Source organism: Gorilla gorilla, chromosome 13 (genome assembly GCF_029281585.2).
Source record: "Gorilla gorilla gorilla isolate KB3781 chromosome 13, NHGRI_mGorGor1-v2.1_pri, whole genome shotgun sequence".
Lineage (NCBI taxonomy): Eukaryota > Metazoa > Chordata > Mammalia > Primates > Hominidae > Gorilla > Gorilla gorilla.
This window is the reverse complement of record NC_073237.2, coordinates 57,599,878-57,619,104: the sequence shown is the minus strand read 5'-3', so window position 1 is coordinate 57,619,104 and position 19,227 is coordinate 57,599,878. Positions and strand designations below refer to the sequence as shown.

Sequence of the window (19,227 nt, the reverse complement as noted above, 5' to 3'; positions counted from 1 at the left end):
TTTCCACTTTTTCGTTTTGCCACCATTTTGCTTTTTGGCTTTAGTGGTTATCTTCTTCATTTGTCCAACATCTGAGCTACTGCTGTCTTCTGGATGCTTATATTTTACTACGTTTTATGCACATGGTTTTATTCTTTTGTAAGATGTAAAACACAGCATATAGCATTTCTGTAACGTGCTTATCCTTGTGAACTTTATTCTCCTTTCCATCTTTGTGGCCAGGATCATTTCAAAAGCTTTTAGATGTGCTGTGGGCATCTTGTTGTTTTAAAACCTATTGAATAGGGTGTGTGTGGTGTTGCTCAGGTCCTTAGGCTACCTTTTAAGGCTCTTATGTTTTCCAATTTTATGTTAAATTTTCCTCTTCAATATTACTCATTGTTTTTCTTTCAGATTATAAAAGTAATATTTGTGCATTGGAGGAAATTTGTAAAATAAGGAAAAGAATAATGAAGGAATCCCATATCACTCATAACCTCACTATCCAGAGATAACCAGTATTAACATTTTGTATATATCCTTTACCTATATATTTATAATATATTTTATAATATTATATATCTTTCCAAAATTGGGGCCATGCTCTATTAATAATCTGACGATCAGTTTTGAGTGTTTTTTTCATGTAACTGATTGATTTGCTGCAACATAATTTTTAATGCCTGCATGTATTTAATCCCCTGTAGCTTGTTTCCACTTTTTTGGTATTAACTAAGTAACACCATAATTTTACATCTTTGCCCAGACTTATGATGCTTATTTTCTGTCTTTTTTTTTCCCTGATATTTATTTTCTGCTTATTTAGAGTGGTAGTGAATGGAAGAACCTTAGGAACATGGAGTCAAACTTCGGCATTTTATAAGAGGTAGACCTGAGGTGCAGAACTAACTCAGGTGTTGATATTTCACCCTGTAGTTTACCGCAATGATTGTCAAAGTGTTTGTTAGTAGGTCAGGACCAACATTTTAAAATGAGGTGGTAAAATAGAATAAAAAGTATTATGGTGCTTCCTCTGTGGTAAGGGCAAATATTCACTCATGACGTGTGAGTATGTGTGTATGTGTGTATATAGTGTCACTATCTGAAATATATAACTCACTGTGGGTTACATTCAAGAAAAGTTTGAGAAATACTAATTTGGACAGTCAGTGTCTTTGATAACTGTGTTAATTCACAGCACTAAAGAAGCCAGCGCTGGAAGGAGGCAGTATCCAATCCTGAGTTCAGAATACACACCAGGAGAACATCTTGAGCATTGTTCTTTAATGGATGGAAAACACAATATTTTCATTAGGTGTATGACTTGGTTTCCAGGTATTAACCACAGTGGGCCTTTTGGGTTGATAGAGAACATGGATTTATGACACTTGAACAGATCAAAATGCTTGTCAGTAGGTTCAAATAATCAATGGAACTTGCTCACCTACTTAGAAAGCCTGACTATGGTCTTGTTTAATATGCTTAGCCTTGTGGCTTGATATTTAGAGATTATTGATCTCCCTTTGGAAATAGCCCATTTAGGGAAGTCTGATGAAGGGAATGATTCATTGATGTCTCAAGCACGTGTCCGCCTTCTTTTTTTCACATATACTACACTGTTTATAATGTTGAGATTTTCCCACATCAGCCAATGCATGGATTTGCAACAAAAGCAATGATGGTGATGATCATACTACTACAGTTACTGCCATCAGTAGCAGTGAAAGCTAATTTATATAGGTTATCGCAGGCCACCCTATTCTCTGCCCTCCCTGACTTCCTACAGTGCTTAGTCCTGTGGTGGTTTCTTGTGTGTGTGTAATACATATGGGTGTGTTTTGGATACTGTTGCTTTGAGTTGATTTGTAATTGTTCCTAATTGTTAAGAATGTTTGTTTCATATGTAAAAAGCATATATGCCAAAGCTATCAAGTGACCTGCTGGAAAATACTCAGGAAGAAGATAAAAATTGTGTTCACGCTGAAAATAGTATGTTGATGAACGATGTTAAATACATAAAATTAGGCTGAATGTGGTGGCTCATGCCTGTTATCCCAGCACTATGGGAGGCAGTGAGGGAGGATCACTTGAGGCCAGGAGTTCTAGACCACCCGGGACAATATAATGAGACAGTGTCTTTATGACACACACACACACACACACACACACACACACACACACACACACACACACACACACACACACACACCAGTTAGCCTGTGTCTGTTTTAAATCCTTTTGCTATTGATGAATTGGCATTTAATTTGAACTATTTTCATACATACCTGACAATTATACAAAACTCAATGAAAAGTAGTCAGTAGTTTACCTTGAAATATAAAAAATTTACTTTTAGCACTAGCCTAACAGGATATTCTGATTTTTCATTTATTTTCTTCATTTTCTAAATATTTTATTTATTGATTTTATTTCTGTCTCATTTCAACATTTTTTACTTTATTTTTATTTTCAGACTTTTAAAATGTCACAAAATTTTAGGAATGGCCCTTTTTCAAAATAATGTTTAATAATTATTTACAGTTGTGTGAATTTTAAAGTTTTATTGATTGATATGAAAATTGTGTTTAAGATTTTGATTTCAAATTTAATCTTTCAGTTGTGAACATTGACTTGGCATAGTGATTAACAATGTCAGTTTTTTCCTTCTTTAAGCAAGTGAAAATGACATTTATATTGGGATGTGTTTTTCATATCCATTGCAGACATCCCACTCTGACCACTGCTTCTCTTGTTGACAGCTTCCAGTGTGCTAGGTCTACCTCTAAAAGGCCTAAGGCTGATGAGGAAGAGGAAGTGTCAGCTGAAGTCGATGGGGCAGAGGTCCCTAACCCCAACTCAGGCACAGATGACCTCAAGGTCAGTGAAAAGTCAGAAGCAGCAGTGAAGCTGAGGAACACAGAAGCATCTTCAGAAGAAGAGTCATCTGCTAGCAGGATGCAGGTGGAGCAGAATTTATCAGATCATATCAAACTCTCAGGTGAGAAGATGGTTGATTAGGTTTCACATATAAGTAGTAGGTGGTTGATGATCAGATGTCTTAAATGGATGTCCACTATGACAAGTATCTGACTAGTCCACATAGCTTAATCAATAATCTACCAAAGTCGTGGGTAACTCAACCAATAGTCCCAGGGAATATTGTAAAAGTCAGGAGCCTCACTGCTATGTGTAGCAGAATTGTGAGACAAGCAGCCAGCAGTGCCTATTTGGTTTAATAAAAAAGAAGATTCTAAAATGAGTTTTTTTTTTTTTTAGTGCAACTCAATTTACAATATACGTTTTTGGAAGGCTTCTTTTGAATTCACATGAGTAGAGAAAACCAATTATAGATAATTCTTTGTAGATTCTTAGCTTTCGACTTAAGAAGAAAATAAAGATCAAGGTCTTAAGAACAACAACAATAATGAAAAGTCAACCTAGTGAAATGACATGTATAGTCCCCTTGCTTCTCTTTTGTACTAAAGCCATTGTCTGAAAATCTCAGCTACTTTGCCTTTTCTCCCTTTGGTAGCATATTTTTCTGAAACTGCTTTAGTGATTTGCCTCTTTCATATTTGTTGGAGTTTTTGTCTTGTAATAAGCTAATTCCTGTGTTCCTCTCATACTTCTCATCCTGTAAATCCTTCCTCATGGGATTCCACCCTCCGCCAGAATCCGACTCCCTCCGCTGCTTCCTCCTCACTCATGGCACCATAGCTGTTGCCTGGATGACTGCAGCAATTGCTTCCTTCTTATTCAGGAATGTCAGCTGTAGTCATCCCCGCTAGTCAGTTCTCCAGGTGGCCATTAGAGTGATCCTTTAAAAGAAAAAAAGCTTAGGTCTTGTCACTACCTTCTTCTTAGTATTATTCCACCTATAATAAAAGAAAAAGTCTTCACGTAGTCCTAAACTGGTCCTCAGCTGCTACTCCAGCCTCATTGCCTTTGCTCTTGAAATAGCTGTGTGGATAGAGTTTAAACCACAGAACTTTTAAAAAATGAGTTCATGTTTTAGTGGAGAGCTAGGCAAATAACCACATAATTACAATCCAGTGTGGTAAGTAGCATTATAGAGATTGCATAGGATGTTGCTGGTTTACCAAGGAAGGACTTCAAACACACAAGAGCTGGATAGCCAAGGTTTCTTGGCAAAGGTGATATCTGAATTGAGTTTTGATGAATGGATATAAGATAGCAAGGTAGAGAAGGTAGGGAAGGGAATTACAACAAATGCAGAATAGAGAGTTAGGCAATACATATGGATATTTCACTATAGTCCCTTTTTTAAAAATTTTTAAATTTTTTTTGAGACAGAGTCTCTCTCTGTCGCCCAGGCTGGAGTGCCGTGGCACAATCATAGCTCACTGCAACCTCTGCCTCTCAGGTTCAAGCGATTTTTTTGTCTCAGCCTCCTGAGTATCTGGGCCTAAAGGTGTGCACCACTATGCCTAACTAATTTTTATATTTTTAGTAGAGCTGGGGTTTCGCTGTGTTGGCCAGGCTGATCTTGAACTTCTGGCCTCAAGTGATCCACCTGCCTTGGCCTCTCAAAGTGTTGGGATTACACACGTGAGCCACCGTGCCCGGCTCCTCATCATGCTTTCTCTTACACTGTGTTTAATTAGCCAGTTTATGAATTGCTGGATGGTTTTTCCTAAGGGCCCTGAATTTCATTAGTTCTGTCACTACATGGTTCTTTGCACATTGATCTCCAGATTTTGAGCCCTGGCATAATACTTGAGTAGAAGAACTGGGTTGTTCAGTATCAGAGCTAGTATGTGATGGGTACAAATGAGGTTTGTTTTGTGTGTGTGCATGTATGTGCGTGTGCATGCGTGTGTATGTGTGTGTAAGATACAGAATCAGTTGGGAATAGTTTACCAATTCTACTTAGTAGTAATACAGTGCATGATTTATTAACAGTCTTCTGTTTTATCCTCAGGAAACAACTGCTTAAGTACATCTGTAACAGAAGACATAAAAACTGAGGATGACAAAGCTTATGCATATAGAAGTGTACCTTCTATATCCAGTGAGGCTGATGATTCCATTCCATTGTCTAGTGGCTATGAGAAGCCCGAGAAATCAGACCCATCCGAGCTTTCATGGCCAAAGTCACCTGATTCATGCTCATCAGTGGCAGAGAGTAATGGTGTGTTAACAGAGGGAGAAGAGAGTGATGTGGAGAGCCATGGGAATGGCCTTGAACCTGGGGAAATCCCAGCGGTCCCCAGTGGAGAGAGAAATAGCTTCAAAGTCCCCAGTGTATGTGGCAATATCCATTTTTTACCATATTCATTATATGGTGAGAGCACATTTTGAAAACAACATGCTGTGCACTGAAATCCTCCTTTAGGGCACAGATAAATAACATTTTACATTTGTGGGTCTTAATCATATTCATTCAATAACTGGGAGGTAAGCCTCCTGTGAGCTGTGGCTCACATAGTGATAATTTAGCACATGGAGCTTATGGCCACGTGTCGATGCTTGATTTTCTTTTTTTTGTTAAAAAATTAAACTCTTTATTTTGAGGTAATTGTAGACTCGTATGCAGTTGTGGGAAATAGTGCACAGTGATTCTTTGTACCCTTTACTCAGTTTCTCCCAATGCTACCATCTTAGAAAACTATAGTACAAAGTCACAATCATATCGACATTGATACAGTAAAGATTACAGAATTGTTCTGTCACCTGCAGAAGAATTCACCTGCTGGGCACTGATCACTTTCTGCCAATAGTTAATACCTCCTGGTCCCAGCCTTCCCACAGCTTCTATTTCAGTGTCAGGACTCACCTGGTCATGCTTTCTTCTTACTCTTTCCTCATGGACCCTGAATCTCAGGACCAGGGTGACCTTTCTTGTCCTGCCCCCTCCTCGAAAGAGGCCCTTTGCCTCTGAGAAAAGACTCCTCTATATTATTTAGCTTCCCATTGTGACTTTTTGGAAAATTGTACAATATTGTCCTTGTACAGTATTAATATTCCATATTCAGTAGAAACTGTCCATATAGCCGTAAGAGTGGATCAGGGGAGCTAGGACTGTCTGTAGCGATTGTCAGCATTCAGTACTTTTTTTGGTGTATCCAACCTGATTAGGGAATTCAGGGGGATCAGGAAGGAGTAATTGTTTGAGCTGATAAGTTGCGCTGGCTGCAGAACAGACGCTGCTCCTGCTTGTTTCAACTCAAAATAGATCCTTGTGTCCCTGAGTAGGAGCAAGGGAGGTTGTATAAGGACAGCAGCTTTGAATACCTTGCTTCTCATCAGTCTTAAAATGTTAATTAAAATATACTTTTCTGATTTGACCCAATAGTGTTTATCTTTTTATGTAGAATTGTATATCTCATTGAATTATAAACACATCAAAAATATGAAAGATTAAAAAAAATGGTCTGGTTTCTTTGAAAAGGTGCCTAAGAGTAGTTTGAAAATAGCATTCACATACTAATAAGCAAAATTTACAACGTTGGCCAAATGTGTGGCTCATTTCTGTAATCCCTGCACTTTGAGAGGCTGTGGTGGGAGGATCCCCTTGAGCCCAGAGGTTCGAGATGAGCCTGGACAACATGGTCACACCCTGTGTCTACAAAAAAAAAATAAAAAAAAATTTAGTAGTGTGTGCCTGTGGTCCTAGCTACTAGGGAGGCTAAGGTAGGAGGATCACTCGAGCTCAGGAATTCAAGGCTGCAGTGAGCTGTGATCCCACCACTGCACTCTAGCCTGGGTGACAGAGTGAGAGACCCTGTCTCTTAAAAAAAAAAAGGAAAAAAATTTACAACTTAATTTCATGAATGGATTAAATGTAGCCAAGCAGATATTCTTTGGACAGGTGAATGAGTCAAAAGCCTGCTTTAGTTATTTTTAGCGACCTTCTTTAAAGTAGAATGGAGCTGAAAGTAATTCTCAGATTTCTTTGCTCTCAAGGAAGGTGGTTATAGATCTAGTGCTGTTTACCTTCATCTTTATCATTTCCCCAAGCAAAGACTGACAGCAGAGAAACCAACATTGCTATTGAAGGCTGAGAGGCTTGGCTTGCCTGTAAGAACAGCTGCATGACATCCTTTTCTTACACCATGGTGTTGGATAACTCCTAGATGTAATACAGCCCCACTTAATTTTTGTGTAGTTTTGGTCAGTGTTTTTTTTAGTATTCAGTGTAATGCTATGTGTGTGCTGATAGCTGCTGGCATTAGCTGATCTACTCAATAAGTATTATGTTATTTTTAAAAGTCATCCATCCATCCATCCATCCATCCATCCATCCATCCATCCATCCATCCATCTTGGGCTCAAAGCTGTACCTGGAACACACCGAGTATGTTCTCACTTTACGTGCTATTCTTGCTCCCCCAGATAATCATATGTATGCACTCAAAGTTCCCCTCAAGTATCACTGTATCAGAAAGGCCTTCTCTGATTACCCTATAGAACTGCCCCCTCCCCATCACTTTCTATTCCTTTGTCCTTCTTTATTTTCCTTCGTTACATATTTACCGAGTAGTATTTGATAAATACGACTTATTCATTTATTATGTATTCCCTTACCCCTCTATAATCTACACTTCTTGAGAGCAGAAACCTGATGTAATTTATCCTGCTATAGCTCCAGCTATGACAACGGTATGGTGCATAGTAGTGTGTTGATATGTCTTCTTGGCTGAGTTATAATTTCCCATATTGTTTTTTAGCTATTATAAACATAGATAGCTGTCATCCTATATTGCATTTGTCATTCTTTTCTTATTCCTAGCTTTGATTACAATGGTCTTACACATTTTCTTAGAATCATGTGTTGGAGTCAGAGGCCAGAGTAGTTTCCCTATATCTGGCTGCTGCTTCTTCAGCTTATGGGGAGGAAGACTAAGATTGTTTTCTTTCATAGTCAGCTCTTGATGTAAGCCCACTGGGTTCAAACTCTCTCTGATATCCTCTTTCCCCTCCCCCTGCCTTTAAAAATTTTGCGTTGTGCGAGCAAGAGAGCTTAAAAGGTGGGTCCTAGCTGGAAGGTGTAAGGACACACATGACTTTCTACCTGGGAAAGGAATATATAGTCTGTAAATCCCAGGACAAAAAAATCATTGATAAAATTTAAGTGGTTTCAACATGGCATTAATGTATCATTAAAAAAAGAGAATACTTTTGGTTTCTTGTTTGATTGTTATTTATGTGATCTAGAAGTGTTGATTCATTTCTGAATGGAAAGAAGTGTACAGCCTCAACTTTGCAGTATTGTCTTCTCTGTGAGGATAGAAAATAAAATTCCTTGCTAAATGTTAACATGGGAACATCTTAGAGGTGACCAAGAGCCACAGTCCTGTATTTTTATGAGAATGCAATCTTAGATTTACTTATTTATTTTTGGCGACAGGGTCTTGCCCTGTCACCCAGGCTATTGTGCAGTGGCCTGATCTTGGCTCATTGCAGCCTCCACCTCCTGGGATCAAGGGATCCTCCCACCTTAGCCTCCTGAGGAGCTGGGACCACAGGCATATGCCTCTATACCTGGCTAATTTTTTTTTTTTAAATTATTGACACGGAGTCTCCCTGTGTTGCCCAGGCTAGTCTCAAGCTCCTGGGCTCAAGGGATCCCTTCCCCTTGGCCTCCCAAAATGCTGAGATGACAGGCATGAGCCACTGTGCCTGGCCTATAATCCTAAATTTAGATTAGTTGTAAGAACTTTAGAAAACTTGTTAACTGCTGAGCTTATTGCAGGTTTAATAAGCCTACCCTGCCCTACAGCTTGTATTTTAATACAAAGTGGAAGAAGAATTAATTGACCGCTGGGTAATATTACTAATAGAATTGATTCCTATTTCTTTTGACCTTAAGTTTAAATTTCTTAAAGGACTAGTTCCCCAAGAGGTAAACAACCACAAGATTTCTTCAACATTAAGTTATAAATAATTGTGAACTACAGGGGTTTTTTTTTGTAGTTTGTTTTTGATAATGGTATTTCTCCACCATTTTTGTTCTATAACTAGATAACAGAGGGAGAGAACAAAACCTCTAAGAGTTGGCGCCATCCACTTAGCAGGCCTCCAGCAAGATCCCCGATGACTCTTGTGAAGCAGCAGGCGCCAAGTGATGAAGGTGAGATGGTGACCCTTTTTAGGATTTTTTTTTTTTTTTGGTGTGTAAAACAAACTATTGTAAAAAAAATTGCTGAATAGAAAAAAAGTTCAACGAGTAGCAAATACGTACTATTAGGAGATCATACATAATAAATAATTTACAGGTAAAAGGAATTTGGAACTTAGAGGTAAAGACGTACTTCATATAAGCTAGCCTTATTACTGGTAAAAGTCTTCCAGTTTTATGTCATGGGGTAAAATCAGTCAGCCTTGACATGTTTTAGGGTTCTACAGAAGAAGCTGAGACTCATTTCTCTAAAGATGTTAGATTTTAGAGTTAACATGCTGTAGGTTTCTTTACATTGTCTTTACTTTTAACTTCAACTCTTTACATTAATTTAACCACCTTCAGTAAAAGTCTATGTGCCATATCCTTTTCCATATCCTTTTGTAACTGGTGTGCGGTGAAACATCCTTTTTCCTTCACTAGATCGCTGTGATGCAGCTGGATGTAACGCAGTTTCATTTACAACCGTTTACCATTCCTAGATGTAAATTTATCTTTTTCCCCCTTTTGTTCCTTTTTCAAGACAGGGTCTTGCTCTGTTATTCATGCTGGAGTGCAGTGGAGGGTGATCACGGCTCACTGCAGCCTCAACCTCCCAGGCCTAAGTGATCCTCCTACCTCAGCCTCCCAAGCAGCTGGGACCACAAGCATGCACCATCACGCTTGGTTAATTTAAAAAAAAAATTTTTTTTGTAGAGTTGGGTTTTGCTATTGCCCAGGCTAGTCTTGAACTCCTGGGCTCAAGCATTTCTCCTGCCTCAGCCCTGCAAAGTGCTGAGATTATAAGCATTAGCCACTGCATGCCTGGTTACCCTTCTTACCTTTCTTTTATAAAAAAGAAATTTTTGTTGCCTCAAATTAAAAATCAGATCCCTGACTAGTAAGTGTCTTGTATATGTCTCTTAGCATCATGAAGGCCTTATTTTTTCTGTGTCTAGAGGATTAACTCAGGCAGGTTTTTTGTTAAGAGTCCTTCTCTGAAGTATTCTCCAGTTTTACTTATGGAAATTATTACCTAAGGTCATGTGTCTGTGAGAATGCTGTTAAGTGAGTAACAAGAAGCTCAAGTTTCTTGTTTAAATAAATTTATCAGAGTAGGTAGATATCTTTCACAGATTTTTTCCCCCTTTCACTCACTTTTCACTTATGTCCCATGTTTAGTTAGAAAACAAGATCATGGCAGGGCATAGTGGCTGACTCCTGTAGTCCCAGCTGCTTGGGAAGCAGAGGTGGGAGCATTGCTTGAGCTCAGGAGTTTAAGACCAGCCTGGGCAACTTGGGGAGACCCTGTATCATAAAAAAGTAAAAATATCATGAATGTAGGGATTAGGGATCATAGTAGTTTCTATGAAACCAATCCAGGGTTGAATTCTGACTCAAGTAATAGAAGTAATGAAACATATTTGCATTTATTTCCATATATCATAATGTTGAGTTCTTTTTCTTTTTTTTGCTACTTTATTATACCCAGTACAAACCATTTTCCCTTTAGTGTTAAGACATATGACAATTCTGTGTAAAGTAATTAATACTTAATGTACAATGCTCATGATTGTAATTTCCCTTTCCCATGGTAGACTCTCTTCAGTATAACTTTTGTGAAGGGAATAGGCTATGCTAAGGCTGTACCAACACATAGAGAAGGCTGCTTTCTCCTGTGTCCTTATTTGCCTAGGAAGTTTATTTTGATGTGGGCCATCATAAATTGGCCCAGAGTTTCTTTTTGGAAAGCAGTTCTGATTTCAGTTTGTATAGCTTGCAAGATTTATAAATGGATTGGTTTGATGAAGTCGTCTCAAGGGTTTGAGGTTAAATATTTTGTAGAAACGATGATTGTAGCTTTTGCAACAGTCTTTCTTTCCTTTCTAATATGTTAAGGACCCTTGGTGACCTCTGGGGATTTTTCAGAATTGATTAGAAAAATCAGAGAAGTTTTGTGATGGCTTAAAGTTTTTACAAGCTTTCAAACTGACAACAGAGAATATTCTGTTGCCCGAAGTAAATTATTTACATCATTGGGAACTTGAATGTTACCTTAGCCATTTGCCTCTGTGTCTATGTTGCTTGCAAAGTTGAAAGTGAATAAACATTATCATTGTTAGATTGTGATGTGCAGTGAGTTTTTTACTCACTGGGAGCATACAATTCCAAATCCAACTCCTTTGGGGGATTTTCTGTCCTAACTATTCTGCTCCTTTTGCACTCCTCATACGTAGGAGCATAACTATATTAGAGCATAGGAGAATTGCATCTTTAAACAACAATCAGTGTCTTCTATTGGTGAATGAGCATTTCTCTATTGAAGCTAGAAAGTTTCTCCCTAACAGAAAGGCTGCACAGGGGAAAGTGACTTGGTCCAGGACCTCTGGGAGCTGCTATGCCACTGGCAGCTGAGAGATGAGCCACTTGTATGTTGCTGTTCTCTTTAGGACAGTGCAGTGGCTCTTTGATACTCAAATAACCTGAAACACCATAGATCATTCTGACTGGTGGCACATCCTGTAATTAGAGGATCAGGAAGGACTTCGTGACTCCTAGCCTATTATTTTCCGGGAAAAGATTTTCCGTGTTGAACAGCAAAACACGAAAGTTGGTGGTGGTGGAGAAGAGGGGGCTATGTAATAAAAGAATAATGATTACAATGTATCTTTACATAAAAATTAGCATCTAACTTATTCTTTTTTGGTGAAAAATAATGTTAAATATATACTACATGTTTGTATTTTATAATTTAAATGAAAATACTAAACTGCCTCTTTTTTTCTTTTAACTGAAATATTTTTCAGTTGCGTGTTTTTCTAAGGTTAGGCAGCTGGATAAGGTGACTGAAACTTCAATTAAAATTCTTTTTATTGCCCAGTTGTTTAAAAATTATACAAATGTTGTGTTGAAACCTAGACTGATAAGCAAAGCTGTTTGGGTTGTTTTATTCTCGAAGCATCCAGGATATGTACGTATTCTTCTGTTGCCATTTGTTGATATTATTGGCATATTCCTGCTCTTTCCTGAGTTCACTGTCCATAGGGAAGGAGGATGTGTATGAAGTGCATGGGTGAACTATGCATGCTCTGGTGCACCCATGCACTTAGGGGAGAGGGCAACGCTCTGTCTCTGGCCATGGAACGTACTAGACGTGATGAACCCACTGAAGGGCGGCCAGCTTAGAAATCTGTGGCAGTATTTCTTTCTTTCTTTGTTTTTGGTTGGTGAGGATGCCTGCTCAGAAGCTCTCATGTTTCCTGGAATTGTAAAATGCTTCAGTACAGGTTAAATGCTCAATTTCTTTGTGTGGCTTTGAAACCAGTTGTCATTCAATGCTACCTTCTGTCTCTAGCTTCATTTCCCTTAACTTTGCTACATGAGTCTTCCTTTCTGTTTAGACCATCATTCCCCTACCTTTTTAGCACCAGGCACTGGTTTTGTAGAAGACAGTTTTTCCATGGATAGGGGCAGGGGTATAGGGGTGGGGATGGTTTTGGGATAAAGCTGTTCCACCTCGGATCATCAGGCATTAGATTATCATAGGTAGTGTGCAACCTAGATCCCTTACATGCATGGTTCACAATAGGATTTGTGTTCCTATGAGAGTATAATGCCACTGCTGATCTGACAGGAAGTGGAGCTTAGGCCTCTGCTCACTCCTTGCTGTGCGGCCTGTTTACTAACAGGCCATGGACTGGTACTGGTCTATGGCCTGGGAGTTGGGGACCCCTGATTTAGACAACTTCTCCTTACCCTCCCCCTGCTGCTTTTCTTCCATGTATTTGCCCAGGCTGTTACATTATGTGTGGCACTCTCTTCCTTCTTGGAATGTTTCAATCCTTTGTCACCACTCACCTCTCCTCTTCCACCTCTACCGCCCATAGACTCCATATGTGCTTGGTTCTCTTGCACCACTGATCACCTTACACTGTGGTTTGTTATTTGTCTGTCCATGTATCTGTCTCCCCACTCTCATTCCTCTCCTTTGCTTCCCCTATCGTGCTTTTGGTAGTGAACATTTCCCTGCAATCATGGTAGCTTAAATCACTTATGGATTCAAGAGCGGGAATGCCCTGGATAAGGCAATCAGTAATCCTTGAAATCAGCCATTAAAAATTTAAGTATCTCAACGTGTTACATACTGTCATATTAAAAGAAAAATGTAAATCCCTGTCCAGGAAATAGTCTCCCTATATATGTGTATAGAAAAACATGTTGTTTTAATCACCTGTAGAAATGTGATAAATTATATATTTAATATGTCAGCTCTTTCAGTTTTGTATCTTGACAGAATTGAAAATCTCTCTACCACTGTGCCAACTTCTAGAATTACCTCAAAGTTAAAATGCAGCTGACCCATTGTAGATGCGGCTGATGCCTTGGAGTTTGAGGGCTTTTGGAGCTGTGACATCATGTTGGGTCAGTAAGTGACTCCTTCTTAAGGACTAGCTTGTTTAGGCTATGGTGGTTGTACAGGCTATGGTGGTCCTGAGAGTGGTTTTTTTTTCCCACCCACAACAAAGGAATGATGCATACTGTTGTCTTCAGCACATTAATTAGAGAATGGGTTTTTTCCTAGGATTTTTTTTTTTTTGGATTGCTGAGAAAGGAGTGTCGTATGAGGAAGAAAAGAATAAAGATCAAGACTAAGTCAGTTCAGGAGAAGTCACTAGTGAACTTAAATTTCCTGATCTTTGCAGTTTGTATTTCTGTTGCTTTATAAAACCATTGTTTGAAACATAAATGTGTGTACATACACCTGTATGGACACACACACAGACACACAGACACACACACACAATGTGATATTTCCACACGGAGAATAGTTGCCATGGAGATGAAAGCCTACCTTGAATAAGGTAAATGTCTCATAAAAGGGAATTGTTCAAGGGAAGCATGGTCATGGTGTAGCAATTCACTGAAACATTATGCAGCTATATAGAATGTTTTCAAAGTATCATGTTTAGCACTCACTCTTGGGATAATGCCTCCAATATAAGGTTAAGTGGTAAAATACAGTTCAGCTAGGTTTGTTTACGTTGGAAATATTTTGAGGCAAGTAATTATCTTTTTATGGTTTCAGAAAGTACTTACACCTTTGCAGGTTTAAAATTTTTTTTTTTTTGAGATGGCGTCTCGTACTGTCGCCCAGACTGGAGTGCAGTGGCGCAGCCTCAGCTCACTGCAAGCTCTGCCTCCTGGGTTCACACCATTCTCCTGCCTCAGCCTCCCAAGTAGCTGGACTACAGGCGCCTGCCACCACTCCCGGCTAATTTTTTGTATTTTTGGTAGAGACGGGGTTTCACTGTGTTAGCCAGGATGGTCTCGATCTGACCTCGTGATCTGCCCAGCTCGGCCTCTCAAAGTGCTGGGATTACAGGCGTGAGCCACCACGCCCAGCCCTGCAGGTTTTAAGTTTTAAAAATATATTTAGGGGGTACAAGTCCAGATTTATTACATGGATATACTGCATAGTGGTGAAGTCTGGACTTTAAGCATCACCTGAATAGTGTACATTGTACCCATGAGGTAATTAATTTCTCATCCCTCACCCACTTTGGTATCTCTATTTGTTGCCTTGCTGCCCATTTTGATGTCATTCACACTCACAAATGTTTTAAGCCATGGCAAGCTTCTTCTCACTAGCATTCTTATCAGCAGCACTTTAATCGTGCTGACGCCAACTCCAGAACTTCCCTTGAAGTGACATTGGGCTAATAATCATCCTGCATTGACATCAGTATCTGAACATGTGCTTTATCACACCCCCGTCCCCCTTCTTCTGGCCTCATGGTGCATTGTTTGTTCTTTGAAGCTTTCATCCTGCACATGTGTGCATTTGTTTCCCAACATTTCTTATTTTACTACATTGTTTTCAATTAAAAATGGAAAAATTGTTTTCAATAAAAAATTTCCAGCTTTTCCTACTGTTACTTCTAGTCTGCTCACTGCTTTTGTGCTTATTGTGCGTCCAATCCCCTTGGTTAAGAGATGAGGTTAATGATGTTTCTAATGCAATTGTAAACTAAGGACAAGCCGTGCTAGTGTACAGAGGACTTCGTGAACATGGCATTTGCTGACACAGTGACACTCCTCTGCTCAGCGATTCCCACCATGTGCTAGTGGTGAGTATAGCTAACATACTTGTGTTGACAGTGAAGTTTTGTTGGAGTCTGTGAAAGTTAACTGGAAATTTATAAGAAAATTGCAAGACTGTTATTAGGTGATTTTAGTTTTATTTTTTATGCTGATAATTTTTCATATTTTCTGTGACAAACATTTCTTTTATATTTGGCCAAACAAGTGTTTTTTACAGAGTGTCAGTATGATGGAGTGGGTTATCTGATAATACCCTAGGTATAAAACAACTCGAAATAATGGATAATATAGAATAAACAACTTTTTTACTTGCATAGAGAGGCAAAAATAGCACAAAGGATATCTCTCCATGCCTACAAATCAGGGTCAGTCGGCTCCAGCACTCTACTGTGTGATGCCTCGGTGCCTGCGTTTACAAAGTAGTGATGGTAGCAGCACCTGCCACATGGAGGAATTGTTTTGAGGGTTAAAAAAGTGTTTGGCACATAATGACTGTTTGTTGTTGCTGTTGTAAGGAGGGGGAGAAAGTGACAGCTGATTGGTAAGGGAGAGCCAAGTTGTGGCCGTTGAGGAGAAATTTTCCAGGACCAGAATGGGTGCAGAGCGATCAGAACTAGGACACTAAAGGACCCCTCAGACATGCAGAGCTGGAGTCTTAAAAGCCTACACCTTTACTTAAGTGCACACTTGAGAAACAGAAAAAGTGGAAAACAAAATCAAGAAACAAACAAAAACAAGAGAGCTTGCTTGCCTGAAACTTAGGCTTGGATGGTGAAGGGCAATATGATAGAAGAGAAAGTTATTCTAAGAATTCCTACCCATGTGGTCAAGTTTATACCTCTTCTTCTAAGTGAGAAATTTAAAATGAAACTTAGGCTGGCGATTCATGCCTCTGGGGCATCTGGCACAAGCAGCTGCAAAATCTTTGAACACCCACTGAATAAAAGTCTGGTTGACTAACAGTCAATAGATTCTGGAGTCTTGACTTTGTGCTTTATATGTTTTTTGACTTTGGGTAAGCCCTCTCTCTGGCCTCTTTCCTCCTGTGTAAAATGTGAGGCTTGGTCATGAATGATAAGTGTTCCTAACCTGTAAGTTCATATATGGATTTTGGGCATTTTGAATCCCCTGAAATAGCATGTGGTGACAGGTTGAAGGCTGCTTTTCCAAAGAGCTGATTGCCATTAATCTAAAGTTTTACTTATAACTCTTCAACTATAATTTTATGTTTTCTAGAATAATTAACACAGAAAGTTGGAAAGATGCAGATAACCAAGTGTACTGTGTTTAGTCAAGTGCAGAGGCAGCCTCATCTGTTAATACAAGTTTGGATATTGGCAATATTCAGATTAAAGCCCTGGTTTTGGGTCTGATTTTCTCTAATCTGAATTTTCCAGGTAACTTTTCATCAGTCATCAGTTCAGCAAGTGCACTACTGTAATGAGCTGTTAAGCATCTTTTTGAAATTAAAGACAGCTTACATCCTGATCCCTATCTCTGTAATGTCTGCATGCCTTGAGGATTAGATTAAGAGTGTATTTCAGGCAATGTTACAGTAATTTATTTCTTGGGAAGTCTGTATATATATAATATTTTATTCAGTAATGGATTGAATATTTAAATATAGAGACAGAAGAGGTGGAATTGGAGATCTTTCTTGGTGTTTAACCATCATTTAACCCATCTAACCCAGGTTTTCTGTTGTTTTGAAGAATAAAATGTATACATTTATTCACTTTTAAGTAAGTGAAATCTCAGGAAGTCCCGTTTGACTAAATTTGATTACTTCCTTAAATGGTTTTCTCTGGTTCACATTTCTTTTATTAGAACAATTGTTTATAGGCTGGGTTTGGTGGCTCATGCCTGTAATCCCAGCACTTTGGGAGGCCGAGGCAGGCGGATCACCTGAGGTCAGGAGTTCGAGACCAGCCTGGCTAACATCGCAAAACCCTGTCTCTACTAAAATTACAAAAATTAGCTGAGTGTGGTGGCACACACCTGTAATCCCAGCTACTTGGGAGGCTGAGGCAAGAGAATCGCTGGAACCTGGGAGGTGGAGGCTTCAGTGAGCTGAGATCATGCTATTGCACTCCAGCCTGGGCAACAGAGCAGGACTCTGGTTCCAAAAAACAAACCAACCAACAAACAAACAACAACAACAACAAAACATTGTTTATAACAATTGAATACTAAAGTGGTCCTATGTGTGTTTTCCCAGGACTAGAACTGCCCACTGATTGCACTTCATTCTAGGTTTTTTTTTTTCTGTCATTGCCTGGGATTTCCCGTGGTATTTTCTGAGTACTTCACCCCGTGTCTTGTAGTCATTGTCCTGCTGGTACTTTTACTACACAAGCTGGCTCTTAGACACTTTGCAATTGTCCCTCAAACAAAAGGACATTACTTAGAAGTGGAATTTAGAAATAGAACTAGAAATCAAAGAGTTAGAATTTAGAATTGGCTGTTGCCTTTTACCTTTTGTAGATAGGTGTTTGGGGAAAATTATGCCCTCCTGCTCCTGGCAAGCTGTTACTCTCTGTTTTAACTGTATTGATGTAGATTTGCCAGTCTTAATTTTGTGTCTCTTATTTTAAGGATTTATTAAGTGAATATGTTGACCAAATATAATGATGATGTCTTTTTGATTCAGAAATTACAATTTTTTTTAAAAGTATTAAATATAAATGTTATTTTAAATATTAAAAACAATCTTTTGTTTTCCAGATGCTACTGGGTACATGACTGTCTGCTTTAGGGTAGGCAGGCTGCGACTTGGCTTAGCGAATAGGTACATCTCCCATTGAAAGTCTTTCCCCTCCGTAAAAAGTTCTTTTCCCTGCCAGTTTTGAAAAATAAATGCTGTTTGATGGCTGCTGCATGTCATGCTCCAGATGTTATTAATTTTTACATAATGATCTCTTTGTTCCATCAATTCTTTTTAGCTTGAGGTATTACTATGCTTTCGCAATAAGCACATTTATAGTTCTGTCTGTTTAAGCAATAAAACAGCAAATTCAGCAGATTACTAAGTAGATTGGCTTGGAATGTTTGTTGATAGGTCACAGCCAGTGTTTTCCTGCGTTATGTGGACACAAAACATTAGATGTTGTTGGCATTCAGATAAAATGGATATTTTAGTGCTTAAGGTTTGTAATAATAATTTGGTGTTCTCAGTTTAGCCTTATTTCTGTCAGTAAATTCCACTGGAAGTCCCAGTGGCATTGATTTTTACTGTAGTATGGTGAATAAAAAAATCAAAACCACCTCACTTTTATTATGCTAGTGGCTTGGTCAGGTTTTGATTAAATTAGAGACAAAAATGCTGGCTTTATAATTTATGTGATGCTGTTGCTTTCTGTATTTCTTACGTTCAATTTTGAAACTTTTCAAAACAATGATTAGCATGAAATCTTATGATCAGGTTTCTGAATGTGCTAAAAGCATGGAGATTGTAAGATGATAAGAAAGAGTTTGATTCTTTTGAGTTCATGTATGCCTTGTTATTTTTTTAAAATTAACTTACAAATAAATTCAACCATAACCTTGTTACTCTTAAAGTCTTGTAGAAAACTACCCAGGAACAGATTTTGATAGCACAGTTTCATGGTGCATTCAATTCTTTAGAAAAATAATGATTGTATTAGGTTATAATATATATGAAATTGTCAATATTTGAAATTTTTTTTACTCTATGAAAACTGCAATTTCATACAACTCAAGTGTGTTACATTTTTTTCAACCTGAACGCAGTTTCTTTTTCTTGGAGACAGAATGTCTTAGCCTTATAGACCACCGAATTAGCACATATTTTGGTACACTTTTTTTCATTGTTATTTTCACCTTTTCTTTGGTTGTAAAATTAGCTCTGAAGATGTAGAATCAGCATGGAAAGTTTATGTATATTTTAAATTTTAATATTGTGGTGACTTTATGTCTTCATATTCTTTGTTTTGCCACTGGCCAATGAAAACTTAGTCCTGGCTGGCAACATTCTACAGGTTGGCATTTGTGCACATTGGTCATGG

General features: G+C 38.5%; 1 protein-coding gene across 9 annotated transcripts in view; it reads left to right on the top strand.

The window, feature by feature from the left end:
* Positions 1-19,227, top strand: part of KDM4C (lysine demethylase 4C) — a 420,634-nt gene that overhangs the window by 227,519 nt on the left and 173,888 nt on the right. For 8 of the 9 annotated variants that reach the window (XM_063696408.1, XM_055350581.2, XM_031014365.3 and 5 more), the window contains 3 exons: positions 2,739-2,977; positions 4,922-5,244; positions 8,965-9,073. In XM_063696408.1, coding sequence (XP_063552478.1) covers positions 2,739-2,977; positions 4,922-5,244; positions 8,965-9,073 — 671 coding nt within the window. Of the gene's footprint in view, positions 1-393; positions 2,476-2,738; positions 2,978-4,921; positions 5,245-8,964; positions 9,074-19,227 lie in introns of those variants that run through there. The other variant, XM_063696412.1, reaches the window with a different exon arrangement.